Source organism: Haematobia irritans, chromosome 3 (assembly GCF_050003625.1).
Source record: "Haematobia irritans isolate KBUSLIRL chromosome 3, ASM5000362v1, whole genome shotgun sequence".
Taxonomy (NCBI): domain Eukaryota; kingdom Metazoa; phylum Arthropoda; class Insecta; order Diptera; family Muscidae; genus Haematobia; species Haematobia irritans.
In genome coordinates, this window is record NC_134399.1 from 156,852,115 (window position 1) to 156,870,836 (window position 18,722).

Here is an 18,722-nt window from a genome sequence, read left to right on the forward strand (position 1 = left end):
AGTAAACTAATGGTAGTAACCAATTGGCGCCTTAAAAATATATCCAGACAAAGAAATTGTCATTAAAATTTCTACCAATGTATGCCCTAAGGTGAAACATAATATGTTTGAACAATACAAATAATATTTTGTTTGAATCGATCCTGAAAATATATATGCTTCAAGCAAAATGTGTTTGGGACATATGTTACAGAAGCGATTTTTTTAGGGTGTGGTAGAAATGGCTTTAACACAATGGTAATAACGGATGCGAATCGTTCTTAAAATAATCAATTACATTTTTGTCGGGAATATATAAAATTGTTGGTTGTTGCAAAGACAACTTTTGCAAATACATATATTTTAAAATTTTATTTTTATAATTTTCTTATATACCCCCAAAAATGTGTTGTTAATTTATTGAGGCGTAAAAAAATATTTTTGGTAAAATTTTAAAACAGTTATAAAACATTTACAGCGAAAATATTACTATGTTAAAATAACAATATCCTTTAACATAATATATTTAAATGTAAATGAAAATTTATTCAGAAATTCTGTTTAAATATTTAATACATTTGGAAATGCTAAAAAGAGAGTAAATTGATGGGCATAAAACTGGAAAAATGAATGTGCACCAAAAAAAAGTGAACTGTTTTATAGGAAGAATGTACTACGCACGAAAATTGAACTAAATTTTACTCCACATTTTGAGATTTCCACAAAGCATTGTTAAAACCAGGAAATTTTAATGTCCAGTTTTACTTTTTAACTGCAGTTCATGAAATTACATCATCTCATAGAAGAAAAAATTAACTAAACGTAAAGAAGAAAATTATTGGCGCCAAATCGTGACCTTTTTAACCATACAGTAGTTCATTTTTACTATTTTTGGGAATCGTACGAAAATTGTCATTTGTTTTAGTTCATATTGAACTTATGTGTACTGTCATTGAACTTTATACTCACGTTTAGTTCATAAAATATACTTAAAAAAAGTAAGATTTCATTAAGTTGTGTACAATTTCGATAAAAATAATAAAATTTAACTACAAGCAAATAAATTTTTTCCAATAAAAATAAGTTAAATTTAGCGTTAGTTTAACTACGGAATTTTTTTTCTGTGTGGTGAGAAAAACGGGATAAACAAAATGGAAGCCAATATTTATTAGTCTAAAGCCAAATCAGACACACCATTCATTGTGTGTTAATGTGTTTTTGTTTCGAAAAATTCTTTTTAGCGGTGTTCTCAGTAAATATAATATATATTTATATACAAATATTCAATAAAATTTCATTGTTTTTTAGATGTAAGTATATTTCATATACTCGGAATGATTTTTTTTGTTATTTAACAAAATATTATATCTACCCTAATATATATGGTAAATGGCTGTCTAGTTGTATGTCTATACTCATTCAATGAACAAAACTTAAAAATCTTTTCCATAAACAATGAACGGAATGTTGCCAACATAGTAACGAAAAAAAACTTATTTTGCAATTACTAACTCTTTCGGTTCGCAATGGATCTCAATAATGCGGGAAGCTCAAGTAAACATTGCTAATACATGAATAAATTGTAGAAATATTATCGATAAAAAAATATAAGAAATATTCATAGGAAAAAACTTTGGTAACCGAAGTTGAGTTGAGGTTTTTATCCATGTAGTTAAAAAAATTCTAACCAAATAAAGGTTTTCCAACAAGAGTTTTTATATTGAATCACCTGATATTTCGATACCTGTCAATTTTGAAAATTTTATTTTTCGACAAGTAAAAGGATTAAAATTCACTTCAAAAATAGTGAAAATATTGCAATTACAATTCAATTCGGAATCCCTTTTAATCTTGACAGAGAGGATCCGCAAGCACGCTTGAGCGTGCGTGAATAAACATTTTGTTTCGTGAATGTACGTGAGTGGAAGTGAAATTTCACTCACGCGCACACCTCTAGTCCCGTGCATTTCAAAAAAATCGGACTACTTGCTTTTTCGTTTATATACAGAAATAGGGCGGTTATGCAGATGTAAAACGGACCGGCTTAACAAACGTCGGGTAGGGGGTGTTTCCTTTCAACCAATTTTTTTGTTTTTTAATTGTTCTGAATTCAAATCCTCTGAATTTCGTGTGTTCTGGAGTTAAAGCGTCAGGAAGGAAAACCCAGCTTACTTTTATATATTAGATTTTTATTCATTTATTTTCGCATAATCTGTAAGGCTGTTGTGGCCAAATCGATTATAAGCATTAACATAAGATACCATAAGTATCAACACACGTACACTGATGTGGGAGTCGCTGGCCAATGGGTGGGATCCATCGGGTCAATCCGGTACAAAGAACCCGCCGCCGTGGGATTGTTGACTACATATAAGGCAATTGGCCGGTCAGAGGTAAACTATACAGCGCCAGTGAGGACACCTCAAACGAGCGATACGCAGTGGAATAACATACAGACCTGTCAGAACGCTGCCCTTAGAACTGCTACAGAATGTCTCCGCAGTACACTCCTGGATCACCTTTATGCGGAGACCAAGATCATCCCAGTGCGTTCGCACAATTACATGTTGTCAAAGCTGTACCTCTTGGGTTGCTATCGTAGTTGCCATCCAAATCACTATCTTGTGGATAGACAACCTCCACTCAGAAATGTAAGGGTTGATCTTCACCTTCTAGAGTGCGAGATCTAGCGTTATAAAAGAGAGCCTCTAGATCAGGCAGCATACCAGACAGGTCTGAACAGGATTCATGAGGATACTGTAGCTGAGAAGCTACAATGGTGAGAAGCTACAAGGTTAATCCTGTTCTCGGAGACCGACCGCCGCCCATAGCACCGGAGGAGAGAGACCTCCCACGGCAAACCAGGGCAGTTTTGGCCCAACTAAGATTAGGCAAATGCAGCCGCATCAATTCCTACTTATCAGTGATTGATAGCAGGGTAGCTGACTTGTGTCCCATTTGTAATCAAGGGCCACATGACACTCGTCACCTTTTCACTTGCCCAGCTAAGCCTACCCTACATCCAGATCACTCTGGACACTCCCCATCCTTGTCGCAGAGTTCCTTGATCTTGCTACTAGTTGAACTACACTAGCAAAGAACAAAATGGATGAAACTACATTAAAAACTGTTACAACAACAACAACAACCATAAGTATCATATTGAGATATTTAATAATTAATTGATCATTAGATAACTTAATAATAAAAGCTACAAATAAAAATCACCATTTTTTAATTATAAAATTATACATACATATAAAATTTTACATATAAATTTAATAAAGTTTAGCACGAATAAAGAAAAAACAAATAGATTAACATTGCGGTTTTATACCGGCCAGTGTTAGGAGTAGTTTTATTTCGCAGAAATAGGTTATATAGCTTTAAGTCGAATTTATTTCTCTTTTTATAAAATAATATAATATATAACTCAAAGCAAAAAAAAAACAAAAAAAATAAAATAAAAATAAAAAATAAAAAAAAATTAAACGAATAGATTGTCATGATAAGTCCCTATTAATTTAGAAGATTATTCTGTTTAATTTAATATTATAATTAGTTTAAGCTTTTATTTTTATCTTAATTTAATTAATTTTAATTTTAAATGTTTTTGTAGTCTTATTGTAATTTATGTTAAATTGGCCACCTGAGGCTTCGAATTACAAAATTTAAATAAATAAAATAAAAATATATACAGCACTAAGTTCGGCCGGGTCGCATCTTAAATACCCACCACCATGAACCAAATATTAGTTTGAAATTTCCTTTGAAATTTCAGGAGGGCTTGAGGACACTTCCCGAAGATAAATTTAAAGATTTCACCTATGAGGACTATATCAGATTCTGGATTTATAAGAACCATTTTTGTTTGAGTTTTAGGGGAATCATTAACATCTCTTGTAAGTGTGCAAGAAAACTATTTGAAATCTTAAATCTGTAGAAGTAAAATCTGGAAATTTTACATTGAGTTTCAAACAATTTTCATGATCAGTGCGCCTTCTACACCCTCTAGAAGTGTAGTCGGTCTATATGGAGGCATTACCAAATGGGCCGATAAAAACTTAATCCGATACACGTTTTTGAGCCTAAAGTACCAGAATATTTACAATTTCAGGCAAATCAGATAAAAACTACGGTTTCTAGAAACCCAAGGAGTTAAATCGGGAGATCGTTCTTATGGGGGCTATACTAAAATATGGACCGATACTCACCGTTTTCGGCACACCTCTTTATGACCCGAAAATACCTCTAGATTTCCAATTTCAGGCAAATAGGATAAAACCTTCGGATTCTAGAAGCCCAAGGTAAAGTCGGGAAATCGGTCTATATGGGGGCTATACCAAAATATGGACCGATACTCACCATTTTCGGCACACCTCTTTATGGTCCTAAAATACCTCTAGATTTCCAATTTCAGACAAATTGGATAAAAACTACGGTTTCTATAAGCCCAAGACTCCAAATCGGGAGGTCGTTTTATATGGTAACCATACACAAAACATGGACCGATACTCACAATTTTTGGCACACGTATTTGTGGTCCTACAATCCCTCAAGATATCCAATTTCAGGCAAATTGAATAAAAACTGCGGTTTCTATAAGCCCAAGAATTAAAATCGCGAGATCGGTCTATATGGGGGCTATACCAAAATATGGACCGGTACTCACAATTTTTGGCACACGTATTTGTGGTCCTACAATACCCCTAGATTTCCAATTTAGGTAAATTGAATAAAAACTGCGGTTTCTATAAGTCCAAGAAGTAAAATCGGGAGATCGGTCTATATGGGGGCTATACCAAAACATGGACCGATACTCAGCATTTTTGGCACACCTCATAAAATACCTCTAGATTTCAAATTTTAGGCAAATTGGATAAAAACTACGATTTCTATAAGCCCAAGACCCCAAATCGGGAGGTCGGTATATATGGGGACTATATCAAAACCTGGACCGATATAGCCCATCTTCGAACTTGACCTGCCTGCAGACAAAAGACGAGTTTGTGCAAAATTTCAGCACGATTGCTTCATTATTGAAGACTGTAGCGTGATTACAACAGACAGACAGACGGACATCGTTATATCGTCTTAGAATTTCTCCAGGATCAAGAATATACATATACTTTATATAGTCGGAAATCGATATTTCGATGTGTTACAAACGGAATGACAAACTTATTATACCCCCTTCACCATTCTATGGCGGTGGGTATAAAAATATAACAAATAGTTAAGTTGGTCAACATTTGATTTGAATGATTGATATAAATGTTTCTTTCTTTCTCCTCTTCCAGCTTAGGCCACCATAATTAATTAATACATGATTATGTTTTTTTTTTTTTGTTCTTACAGATTTTATTAACTTTGCCTTTATAATCCAACTTAAAAGTGAATCGCCAGATGTTATACATTCATGAAGAACAAGAGGATGGATTACAAAACTCCGATTTATACTTCACTAAAAGCAGACAAATTGGTTTCGTTTCTTTTTTTATTCTTAAGATCTGCGTGTATAATTATTGTGTAAGAAATTTCAAAGTATTTTTAATTATAATATTCCAAAAATAAAAAAACATACTAAAAAAGCTCAATCATGAACAGCAACTTTCGTTTTTGGTCGTTCTAATTTTAAAATTAAGATTTGCCAATTTCCAAGATGATGACAACAATGTGCGTGTGACAACTTGGTCATGACAAGCGAAACGAACAAAGAAACCGAAGACCTGAGAGACGTCGAATACAAACATAGTAGAATCCATGCAGACAGACCATGGACATGGGAATTATGTCTCTTGTGTGTGTGTGTGTGTTTTTTTTTTTGCCTTAAAAAGAGGCCTTCCTCTAACACTACAACATTGAACGGGGAGGTGGAAGGGGATGTGCTGGAAAATATGAAAATTGTGTGACTGTAAATAAAGTAGGAGCGATGGATGGGTATGATTCTATTGGCTTTTAGTGATGAATATTACGCCGGCGATGATGACAAAGATGAGTAATTAAACCAAGTCATATTAGATTTTATGAAAAGCACTCGTGGTTGGAGTAGTCTTTGTGGTCTACCTCGTCCCCATGCTCCGCACAAGCTTGTTTACCCACTAACTGCACAAAAATAAATTAAATGTAAATGGCTCGCCGGCTATAAATTATAAAATACAATCAACAACGAACGCTTTATGTGATATATTATAATATGCTTTCCCAGCTCAAGCTTCAAATATTTATGCGCAAACACAAACGCAATAGAGAACTCTTGAATTATGGTTTTGAGTATAAAGAATTAGAGTGATTTAATACAGTTTATTTAGACTCTAAACCAGCGACAAAGGTTGCAATCTACTATACGTTGGTGATCTGACAAGTATTTAGCCCCATTGCCTAATGTACAATACTAAAAGCCTACTGTCGAAATCCGAAACCGAGTTGGATTAGTGATTTTATTTTGACCGGTTAAAATAAATGCTTAAGGTACAAATGAATTTGCTGATTCGGATCTTTTTGGAATGTAAAAATCGCAGTATCTAGGCCTATAGCCCGTAGTTGCTAGTGCACGTATAAATAAGTCATAATTTGAATTTATAGTAAATTAAGTAACATAGTAAATGAATAAAGCCCGTAGCAATATCAAACGGCGTTGTACACATCCATTTGCTTTCCAGTTGTGTGGTAGACATACATTCGCTTGCAAGCTGTTTTTCGAACGCGACACTGATGACGAAACACTCTTCACCACGACAATGCGATCTCCCACACATCTGCTCAAATAACTGCATTTTTGAGTCTTCCATGCACGCAGACAGGACAGCCCCCTATGGTCATCAGTCAGGAGAATATTCTCCGGGCGATAAAGGCCGCCAAGAGATCCACAGCAATTGGCCCAGATAGCTAGGCTACGAGGATGGTGAAGCACATTGGAGAGAATGGTGTTAGATTCCTGACCCATACCTTCTCGAAATACCAGACATCTGGAAAATAGAAATAGGAGACTCGTATCGACCAATTACTCTTCTTTCCCCCGTTACGTAGATTCTGGAAGCTATTTTACTGCCCTACTTCACAGAACATCTAATGTTGGCAGAACATCAGCATGGGTTCAGTAGCACGTCCACTGCGTTATGTGAATTAACAGCCAACATTGCAGAGGGATTAAATAGTAAGAGGCCGCATAAACGTTCGATTATCGTAGCATTGGACTTGTCTAAGGCGTTCGATACAGGGAACTACACCACACTCTTAGAAACTGCCTTCTTAATAATCTTAAGAGATGATTGGCGAACTACATGGCTGGAATTTAGAGGATAAAGATCTTCGAATAGGAGGTATAAACAAGGCGTACGTCAAGGCGGAGTACTGTCGCCCCTCCTCTTTAATTTTGACGTGGCTGGAGCTCCCCTCCCAGATGTTCACCTGATTACCTATGCGGACGACTGTTCCATAGTGACATCATGTAGAAACATCAAGGAGCTTGAGGTGAGGATTAATGACTTCCTGCACTTAGAGACTTCTTTGCCAGCAGCAATCTGAAAGTTCCACATCGCGGACCAAGGAAGTGAACCTGGAACTCGATATCCGCATACGTGGCCAGAGTATCCCCACATGTAAGAACCCCAAGGTTTTTGGTGTAACATTTGATAGTCTGATCCTCTTTTTTAGACATGCGTAAATGGTAGCTAAGAACGTTGGGAGTAGAAACAAGATCCTGAAGGCATTGGCTGGTAGCTTCTGGGGGAAAGATAAAGAGACGATACAAAAGACCTATGAGTCTATTGGTCGTCCCCTTATCGAATACGCAGCCCCCTTTTTGACTCCCAGAATTCGCGATACCCAATGGAGAAATCTTCAAACTGTGCAAAATAATGCGTTGCAGATTGTCACAGGATGTCACTCTAAGACACCAGAACAGCAAAAATGCAATCGGTGAGGCAACACTGCACCCTCCTCACCCAAAAGCATCTGATAAAGTGCAGGAGGATAAACCAAGCCACATCCAGAAGGGTACCAATCGAAAGAGGCAAGCACATTCGGTTTGATTTTGGGAAGGATATCCAGTCAATAGACCACTTGATCGGCGATGACAGTGATGAGGGAACAAGGGCGGCATTGGCTAGGAATGTCACTCTGAGACACCAGAACAGCAAAAATGCTATCGGTGAGGCAACACTGCACCCTCCTCACCCAGAAGCATCTGATAAGGTGCAGGGGGATAAACCACGCTACATCCAGGAGGGTACCAAACGAAAGAGGCAAGCTCATTCGGTTTGATTTGGGAAGGATATCCAGTCAATAGACCACTTGATCGGCGATGACAATGATGAGGGAACAAGGGCGGCATTGGCTAGGAGGATCCACTATGTTAGGAGAATAAACAAGGCGTACCTCAAGGCGGTGTACCTTCGCCCCTCCTTTTTAATTTGTACGTCACTGGAGCTCCCCTCCTAGATGTTCACCTGATTACCTATGCGGACGACTGTTCCATAGTGACATCAGGGAGCTTGAGGAGAGGATTAATGACTTCCTGCACTTAGGGACTTCTTTGTCAGCAGTAATCTGAAAGTTTCACATCGTTGACCAAGGAAGTGAACCTGGCTGTTAGCTTCTGGGGGAAAGATAAAGAGACGATACAAAAGACCTATGAGTCTAATGGTCGTCCCCTTATCGATTACGCAGCCCCCGTTTTGACTCCCAGTATTCGCGATACCCAATGGAGAAATCTTCAAAGTGTGCAAAATACTGCTTTGCAGATTGCCGCAGGATGTCACTCTAAGACACCAGAACAGCAAAAATGATATCGGTGAGGCAACACTGCACCCTCCTCGCTCAAAAGCATCTGATACAGTGCAGGGCGGGTAAACCACGCCACATCCAGGAGGGTACCAACCGAAAGAGGCAAGCCCATTCGGTTTGATTTGGGGAAGGATATCCAGTCAATAGACCACTTGATCGGCGATGACAGTGATGAGGGAACAAGGGCGGCATTGAGGCCGGCACACACGCAGCGGCTCAGAAGGCATTAGATTCCTACCAGTGCAGCGATGTACTGGGGGGAAGACTACCACCTATTAGCGGCGATGAGAGACGGCTTACTAGAGAAACCAGGTCGGTGCTATCTCAGCTAAGATCGGGGATATCCAGGTACTTAAATAGTGACAACTGCCTTCTGAACCCGGCAATTCAAGACGACTGCCAGAAATGGGGATAGGCGCCTCAAATCACAAGGCATCTCTTCGCGTGTCCTGCAAAGCCGACAGACCTTACACATATTTCACTCTGAACTCATCCAGTAGAGGCAGCTCGTTTCCTCGAACTGGTTATTGAAGCCTACATGTCTAATCCCAATAATTTGTCTGTATTTGTCTTTTATTTCTCCTATTTGTGTTCTTTTCATACATAAGTTCCCAGGGGCTACAACAACAGCTGAATTTTTGAGCACTCCATTGATGGGTCATCCACCGTGTAGTCCTGACTTGGCACCGCATGACTTCTTTTTATTCCCGTACTCAAATAAAAAATGAGATGTCAACGTTTTTCGACACTTGAAGAAGCGGGTGATGCGTTCAAAACGCATTTTTTGAATATACTTCAATCAGAGTGGCAAAAGAGCTTCGACAATTGGTTCAAACGCATGCAAAAGTGTATAGATGGGTATATTTGGAGAAACAATAAAGCGATTATTGATTATTAATATTTGTTTTTGTTCTCTGTTCCCGAAATGTAAAAGGCTAACTAGTTCAATCAAGCCAAATTTTATATTTCACTTTAATTGGTGAAATAATTTTGTGGGGAGTGTCCTACCGCGAACGATAAGCAGTAAAAATACTGAAATATATATAAATATTCTTTTGTAACATCAAAAAATATTTCTTTTTTACAATTTCACCTTAAATTTTTTTAAGAAAACATCAACATCTACCCTACGCTAATATTAAGATAAAACAAACGACATTCCCCAAGATTAAATCGCTATTTGTGAAAGAAGACAAAATATGGATAAAGAAGAGCGAAAACCAAAAAGACGGAACGTGTGTGAATTGAATGGATTTAGGATATATACCTCATTTCTCTTTTCTGCTGAATGTGTAATAATTGGCTTTTTTTCATGTGCCATCAAGGACACACAAACATTTATGGCTCGCATAATATCTGCTCGAAATTGACACTTCCCACACTCCCGTTTATTTAGTGGGACGAGAGTTTCCTTTCTCACCACTCTTAATGTTGTCCCCTCTATACTCTATCTACAAACACGTACGAATAGATAAACGATTTTGAACTTGAAACAAGTTTTTTTTTCGGTTTGTTTGCTCATCATGTGTTGATGTTGTTGTGTTAATGTTGCTGTTTTTTTTAATTTGTAACAAGTTTCTAAGGAGAAGCAGTCGGGCACATTACATACCCACAAATACGACAAAGAGTTAACAAGAGATATTATAAGTTGGAAACAATGTAAAATGTTTGTCATAAAAATACAAAATGCTGACACCAACAGTAAACGATGACAAGTTATTAATGAATAACAACTGATGTGTTGAGAGGACATTCATAGACCGATAATGAAAAAAGAAACCTTTTAAAGAAAAATAAAACATAAATCAAGATAGGAATATTTTTTTAAGTCTTCTGAAAAATGTTACCCGAAAGAAGTGATATTTTTGTCGATCGATTCGTAAATTTATCTATAATTTTAAACGAAAATATCAAAAATAATCCTTGTTTGGAATCGAAATTTTGAAGAAAAATAAAACATAAATCAAGATAGGAATATTTTTTTAAGTCTTCTGAAAAATGTTACCCGAAAGAAGTGATATTTTTGTCGATCGATTCGTAAATTTATCTATAATTTTAAACGAAAATATCAAAAATAATCCTTGTTTGGAATCGAAATTTTGAACCTTCAGAAATTGTACGTTCGGTAGGTCATTAATTCATAGGCGTAATACCAATGTTGTAACCTTTTCTTACAAGAAGTTTCCCGCTCCCATATTGTATCAGCAATTTAAAAGTGCCTGGAAAAAAACTTTAAGTAAATTTTGTTTTTCGCACTAAATTGTTAGTCGTATTCACTCGAGCCAAAAACAATCTACCATATTTTTAAGAAAACTTTACCAAAAAACTACCAAATAGAAAAAAATTATTTCGCAGCATTTGTTCAAATTTTTGTGGTAATTCGTTTTGTAAATTTTTTATTTCTATCGACAATTTTGTCAAAACTTTTTTCTATAGATAATTTTGTCAAATTTTTATTTCTATAGCAAATCCCGCTCACCAACATAAAACGCTTAATAGTTAAATTCATTTACATTTTAGTGACACCTGGGATGTTAAGTGTGTAATAACGCTCTCGATTTTAATAGTGCTCAAGTTTTCAGACACGTCGCTAAGGTAATTACTCAAAAAATTGTTCGTGAGTCACGATATTTTTCGTGAGTCACGGTATTTTTCGTGAGTCACGACATTTTCGTGCGTGAGTGTGCGTGAGTACAAAGTTTCTTTTCGTGAGTCCTTCCAAACAATATCGTGCGTGAGTGTGCGTGAGTGTGCGTTAGTAAGAAATTTCCGTCGTAAGTGTGCGTGAGTAATATTACTCACGTGCACACCTCTACACTCGAGCCAGAAATAATCTACTAATTTTTTAAAAAAAATTTTACCAAAAAACTACCAAATCGAAAAAATTTATTTTGCAGCATTTCTTTAAATTGTTGTGGTAATTAGCTTTGTGAAATTTTTATTTTTATAGAAAATTTTGTCAAAATTTTATTTCTATAGCAAATTTTTCAAAATTTTATTTCTATAGAAAATTTTGTCAAAAATTTATTTCTATAGAAGAGGACAAAAATTTCTCTTCTACAAAAACAACAAATGTCAACCGTATAGATGTCGCACAATGCCTGCAGCGTTGGTATTAACGACGTTGCAGTCGAAGCGCTGTTTTGATAAATTGTTTATAAAGGTATCGGCAGTTATAATTTCAAAATGTCTGCCAAAAAATTTAATAGAATGAAAAGATTCTGAAACTACTAACGCAGTTTCACTTCACAGTTTCGTTCTCTTGTCTTTTTATTCTCTCTGTTACAATCTCTATACGAGGGTTGCCTTTTTTATATTTCGGAATTGGGCAACCCTTATGTTGAAATCTGTCAAATAAAAGAACGTAACTTATCGACACGCCTGTTACTACTGCCTATTGAACGTTTTTCACAAATCAACGACAGCCATGCCGACAAGCCACGTAAAGTAAAAAATGTCATATATCTCTGAGGCAGGATTTTCCTCAGTTTTGTTCAGTTGCAAGTACTTAATTAGTCATCTTACACAAATGACAGCTCTATCGTAAAGCTTGACATTTTTGAGATTATACGTACTCAGATCGGTTTGACATACGAGCGCTTTTTTCGGTTTGACATACGAGCGCTTTTTTACAGCATCAGCAGCATTAAATCGTGAACATTTTCGACGTGGATTAACTCATCTTTCGACTCAACAAAATTGAATAGTTGAATTCAATTTTTGGCGATGAAGCTCCTTCAAGGACCGTTGTTTATCGATGGTATGGTGAATTCAATCGTAGTTCACTCCAAGACGAATTTCGTGAAGGTCGTACAACTGATTTTGTTGTTCCGGAAAACATTGATGCTGTGCGACAAACTGATATTGCAAGCTCATCATGTAAGCAATCGTGAGAATGGGACAACCTTAGGCATTAGTGGGACCAGCATACATTCAGTATTGATGGACATTTGATGTCGCGTTGGATCCCACACAATTTGCCAAGAAACGCTCGTGTCGTTTGGTCGAAAGAAATGCTCCAAAAATAAAGATTGCGGTGTTTCGAAACGCGTCTATGACATCGTGACAGGTGGTGAATCGTGGATTTGCCTGTGTAAGCCCCAAAGTAAACACCAGTCGACTGTATGAGTATTTCAAGATGAGCAAAAACCAACAAAAGTTGCTCGCGCATGAAGCACTTCCGAACAAAATATCGTCTGTTTTTCGGAAAATCTGGACATGTCGCAATCGTACCACTACACACAAAAAATTTTTTTTCTGATTCAATCACCAAATTAATTGATCCAATTAATTTTTTAATTGAAATGTCTTCAATCACGAAAATGATAGTATCAATCACAGTTTTAATTGGGCATAGAAAAAATTCTTGATTAAAAAATTAATTGATTTTTTCAGCAAATTTCAAATAATTTTTTAATTGATTCAATTAAAAATTTAATTGATGTTGATTGCAAAACTCAATTAATTTATCAATTAAAAAAGGTAACTATTTTTAATTACTTTCTGAATTGGCTTAGAGTTTTTATTTGAATTAACAAGTGATTGTTTGAAATACATTTCTAATTAAAAATTTAAAAAAAAAATCTGCACTTTTTTTAACTGAATTAGTCTTCCAAATTTGATTAAAAAGTTAATTGTATCAATTATACATTCAGAACGCATTATTTGAAGATACCTCAATCAGAGTGGCAAAAGTGCTTCGTTAATTGGTTCAAACGCATGTAAAAGTGTATAAATCTTAATAGGAAATGGTTTGAAAAACAATAAGGAGATATTCGATAACTAATATTTGTTTTTGTTCTCTAATCCCGAAATATAAAAGGCAACCTTCGTATTTTCAAATTTTGATAAATGAAAAATCTTAAAATTACACTTATCAAAATTTTAAAAAGGTGAAAATAGGGCTTTCTAATTTTTTTTGCAATTTTGTCGAAAAAGTCAATACTTTGAGATGTCAGGGTTTCTAAATTCTGAAAAAGTTAAAACCTCAAAAAAATAGAATACTTTTTCAAATTTTTAAAAAGTTGAATTTTTTATTTTGGTTACAATCCTTATATGTATGTGGAATTTGAGTTCTCTACAAATCCGACCATCTCATCTAACTAAAATATTTAAAAATCGCACATACTTTTTTATTGCAACTCGTATTTTGTAAATTAAAAACATTTCGCTATATCCGTTTTTACCATCGAATAGGGGACTAAAAGATCTACCACGTTTCTCCATATCTTTCGCATATAAATCTGAATTTTTTCCATTTAGCCACAGTGGTCACTTTTTTTCTCGAGGAGCAGTAGCTCCACTTTTTTTCCAGGCCATGTATTGAGACTCCCAAACACATTTTGCAATATCTCTTTTTAACATCGGATAAACCTCTAAAAGATCCATCTTTCACATTAAAATCTGGTACCCCATCTTTTTCCATATGGCCACAGTGGTCACTTTTCTCTCGAGGAGCAGTACCTCCACTTTTTTCCAGGCCATATTTTGAGACTCCCAAACACATTTAGCTGTATCCGTTTTTACCATCGACTTTACCCCATATTTTTCTATTTAGCAACAGTAGACCACGGTTGCCACAGTTGGTAGAGTTTTACCACAAATGGTCAACTTTTTACTGTTTGCTAGATTGGTAGAATTATTGATGTTTTGATAGATTTTGCAAAGTATTCCCAACTAACGGCCATTTTCATGTAGCTCCGTTAGGCTTTAACTGCCAGTTAACAGAAAGTAAATTGCAAATATCTTCTCTCCGGTTAACTTTAACTGAAAATTTTTCGTCAGTTAAGTTCCTAACTGGCCTATGGAATATAAAGGCAAGATGACAGCTTCGTCCATAATATGGTTTAAAAGTTGGTTAGTTAACGGAACACTAACGGAGCTTTATGAAAATGGGGGTAAGAGGTACTTCACAAATTTTCTATAGAAATAAAATTTTGACAAAATTTTCTATAGAAATAAAATTTTGACAAATTTTTCTATAGAAATAAAATTTTGACAGAATTTTCTATAGAAATAAAATTTTGACAAAATTTTCTATAGAAATAAAATTTTGACAGAATTTTCTATAGAAATAAAATTTTGACAAAATTTTCTATAGAAACAAAATTTTGACAAAATTTTCTATAGAAACAAAATTTTGACAAAATTTTCTATAGAAATAAAATTTTGGCAAAATTTTCTATAGAAATAAAGTTTTGACAAAATTTTCTATAGAAATAAAATTTTGATAAAATTTACTATAGAAATAAAATTTTGACAACATTTTCTATAGACATAAAAATTTTGACAAAATTTTTATTTGGAAATAAAATTTTGATAAAATTCTATAGAAATAAAATTTTGACAAAATTTTCTATAGAAATAAAATTTTGACAAAATTTTGACAAAAAAAATAAAATTTTTACAAAATTTTCTATAGAAATAAAATGTTGACAAAATTTTCTATAGGAATAAAATTTTGACAAAATTTTCTATAGAAATAAAATTTTAACAAAATTTTATTTGGAAATAAAATTTTGACAAAATTTCTAAAGAAATAAAATTTTAACAAAATTTTCTGTAGAAATAAAATTTTGACAAAATTTTCTATAGAAATAAAATTTTGACAAAATTTTCTGTAGAAATAAAATTTTGACAAAATTTCTATAGAAAAAAAATTTTGACAAAATTTTCTATAGAACTAAAATATTGACAAAATTTTTTTATAGAAATAAAATTTTGAAAAAATTTTCTATAGAAATAAAATTTTGACAAAATTTTCTATAGAAATAAAATTTTGACAAAATTTCCTATAGAAATAAAATTTTGACAAAATGTTCTGCCCAATTGCCCATTTTTGAGAAATGTCCGGTTTTTCAAAGTGTCCAAGATTGAGAGGTTTTACTGTACATTTTTATTGAAACTGGTATTTTTACTTGCAAATTGATAAAAGGATTTTTTTCGCAAGATTATCCAAAAAGGGGTATTGTAAAAAACAAATACCCCAACGCACACAACAAACAATAGCTCCTTAAAAGTCGGTGTCTGGTGTACATATATATATCTATACATAATTGCCTTGATTGTAACAATATTGATAAAGACATACATTGTAGCTATTGATACTTACGGATAAAAGAAGAAGAGAAATGTTGTGGTTAATAATAAAATCCAGGCGAAAGTCGCAGGAATGTAACGTGTTTTAACATCGCATCTGGGCATTTTGCCGTCTTCGGTGTGGGGATTGTCGTTGTAATTTCTTACTCTATTGCCACAATCACTGCTGGTGCTGATGCTGCTCTCGTTAATGCTGCTAATGGTGGTGACGGAATTAGTGTTCTTTTCGTCGTCGTTGATCGTTAAGGAGGATGACAATGGTGATGAGGTCGAAGATGATGATATTGATGATGACGGCGGCCACTGTGATGGTAAACGACGATGAGAATGATGAAATGGCGATTCCAAATAGTTAGTTTTGCCAATTTTGTTAATGTTGCCGCTTTTATTTTCTATATTTCAGAGAACAGGAACAGGTGTAAGTAAGTCCATGTCTAAGCAGCGTTATGCACGCATTTATATAGAAAAGTTGTAAAGTTGTTTTGTGGCAGAAGGAACAGTGAATGATGATTCAACAAAGAGTCAAGGAAATTTACTTTGGTTTGAAGAAATTGCTTTAATAATTCTATAGATTTTTATTAGTTGTCTCGACTGTTTTGCAGATTTTTTACTCTGGTTTTCTTTTACAATGCATTCACGAAATCATCCACGGCGTCTTATTCTCTGGGAGACTAGATTTATTAATTATCGGTCAAACTGGATATGGTTACAGTAAACCCCCTTGACATATGTATTACTTTCATGGGCTGTGGAAATAAACAACACACATAGCCACCGATGAAGCAAATATCCAGACATTAAAGGACAAAAGCATGCAAAAGAGAAAAACTACCACGACAACCACAATGACAATGGCGACGACTACTGCTGCTATTCCACAAAGAAGGCGGCGGACGAGATAATAATGACGAGGTATTACGAGACGTTCTATTTCTTTTTTTTTTTTTTGTTTTGCCACCAGCCCTTTAACCAACCGTTCCCGTAGTCGTCGTCCGTCCTCGTCCCCCTCCAAAAAGGATGCCTTTACAATGACGGTACGATGATGACTAGAAGCAGGAGCAGTTCTTTTGTTACACAAATATACTACTGCTGCTGTTGTTGTCGTTGTCTATTTCTTTGACTGTGTATGGATCCGAGAAAGCAAAAAAAAGCAATGCCAAGCAGCTCATGGGCTATTTTGCAAAACACAATTTCGACGTCAGAGGTTTTCCACGGTCTTCCCGAACAATTTTCACTCTTTTCACTTAAATTTCGCACATATTCCTTCGATTTTAACACACCCCTTTCAATTTTTTCCGATTAACCGTGACGTTTATTTGGTGCTACTCCACAATTTTCACTTTTCCATTATTTTTATATATATTTTTTTTTTTCACTTATTTTCGCACTTATGCTGCCGAGAGAAAAAAACGGGATAGAGAGTGGGAGACAAACACACAAACAAATGCATAATGAAAATTGGATTATTTTTTAGATCCTCTAATTAAATATATCATATTTGCATCTCTAATTTCACACTTCACCGAGAAGAGGGGCTCCACATACTCAACCACTACACAACAAAACTTTTTAATTCCTCCTTATTTAATTTGTTCTAAAGTACTGAATGGGAAATCGATGACTAGGTTACTCGATAAAAGATTATTTACTTTCCCAATCGTTGAATTATTTTGCAATTGACGATTTTTAAGGGACGATAATCGATTAATATTAATGTAGTTGCCATATTGTCAGGTTAAGAGCATGATGTAAATTGTTCGAATTGCTCTTTGCAGGTAGTCACACATAAAGGCCGGTATGCACCTCTACCGAAATTTTCGGTAGCAAAAATTTATTTAAGTCTACAACAAAAAAAGAGGGCTGTGTACACAAATCACAAACCAGCTAATCGCTTTTAAAAATTGTTAATATATGTTTCAAATATTCCTCAAATAAATTGTTTATTATTTACAGACCTTTTAAAACTTTTACGCACACAATGATTGTAATAAATTAAATGTTTGCTGCCAAAATATGCTTTTGACAACCTTGTTATTTTCATTAGAGGTGCGTACCAGCTTACGAAATTGAACGCTACCGAAAATTTCGTTAGCATAAATAGCAATGCATTTCTTATGGGAATGAAATTTTTCGCTAGAGGTGCATACCGGCCTTAAACGTAAAAAATCTTTATCCAATAAACACAGGATTCAAGACACATTATTATATTATATTAATATGCCTTGAATAAGCTAGTTGCTCTTGGCGTTTCACAAAATATAAAATGGCCCTTCTAGCAGTAGTGATGGCAAAATACTTTCATGTACATTTTGTACTTTTTCATATGCTTCCCCATCACAGTTGGCAATTGTTGTAGTGACATTTACGAGTCTATGGTAGTGATGAGGATGAAATGGAACTTTGAAATGCTGAGAGGGTAAGAATCCCTTCAATCTGTTATGCGCTTTACAGACTATCAGTTGTTCCGGACGACAGTGCTCGTGTCGAACATATCCCATATATTGTGCACATTATAAGTTAAGTCCGAAGGCATAATCGATACTGCTGCATATTTATGGGATCGATAACACATTTACCGATTATTTAGTCATCGCCGACGAGTCGTATCGATCCGACACACTGTAAAGCGGACCTTACGGTCGGATAAACACTACGACAGAGGTTCGCCTATTTGTTGTGTGTTCGTTCAAGTTTTACCCTCACAACGCACGAACAATTATGATAACAACATGAAGAAATAAAAAGAAGCATAAACACAACCAATGAAGATGAACGAAAAGTTAGGTGTAAAGCCATTTTATAATAAAAAATTTAAGAAACAATACAAATTCAAAGCTGAATTAGCGATCCCTCATTAA

General features: G+C 34.9%; 1 protein-coding gene across 2 annotated transcripts in view; it reads right to left on the reverse strand.

Annotated features, from left to right (window-relative positions):
• Zdhhc8 (zinc finger DHHC-type containing 8) overlaps positions 1–17,464 on the reverse strand; it is a 249,807-nt gene extending 232,343 nt beyond the window's left edge. The window contains exon 1 of one of the 2 annotated variants that reach the window (XM_075303063.1): positions 15,878–17,463. In XM_075303063.1, coding sequence (XP_075159178.1) covers positions 15,878–15,969 — 92 coding nt within the window. In that variant the 5' untranslated portion in view covers positions 15,970–17,463. Of the gene's footprint in view, positions 1–15,877 lie in introns of both variants that reach the window. The other variant, XM_075303064.1, reaches the window with a different exon arrangement.
• Between the last annotated feature and the right edge of the window lie 1,258 nt (positions 17,465–18,722).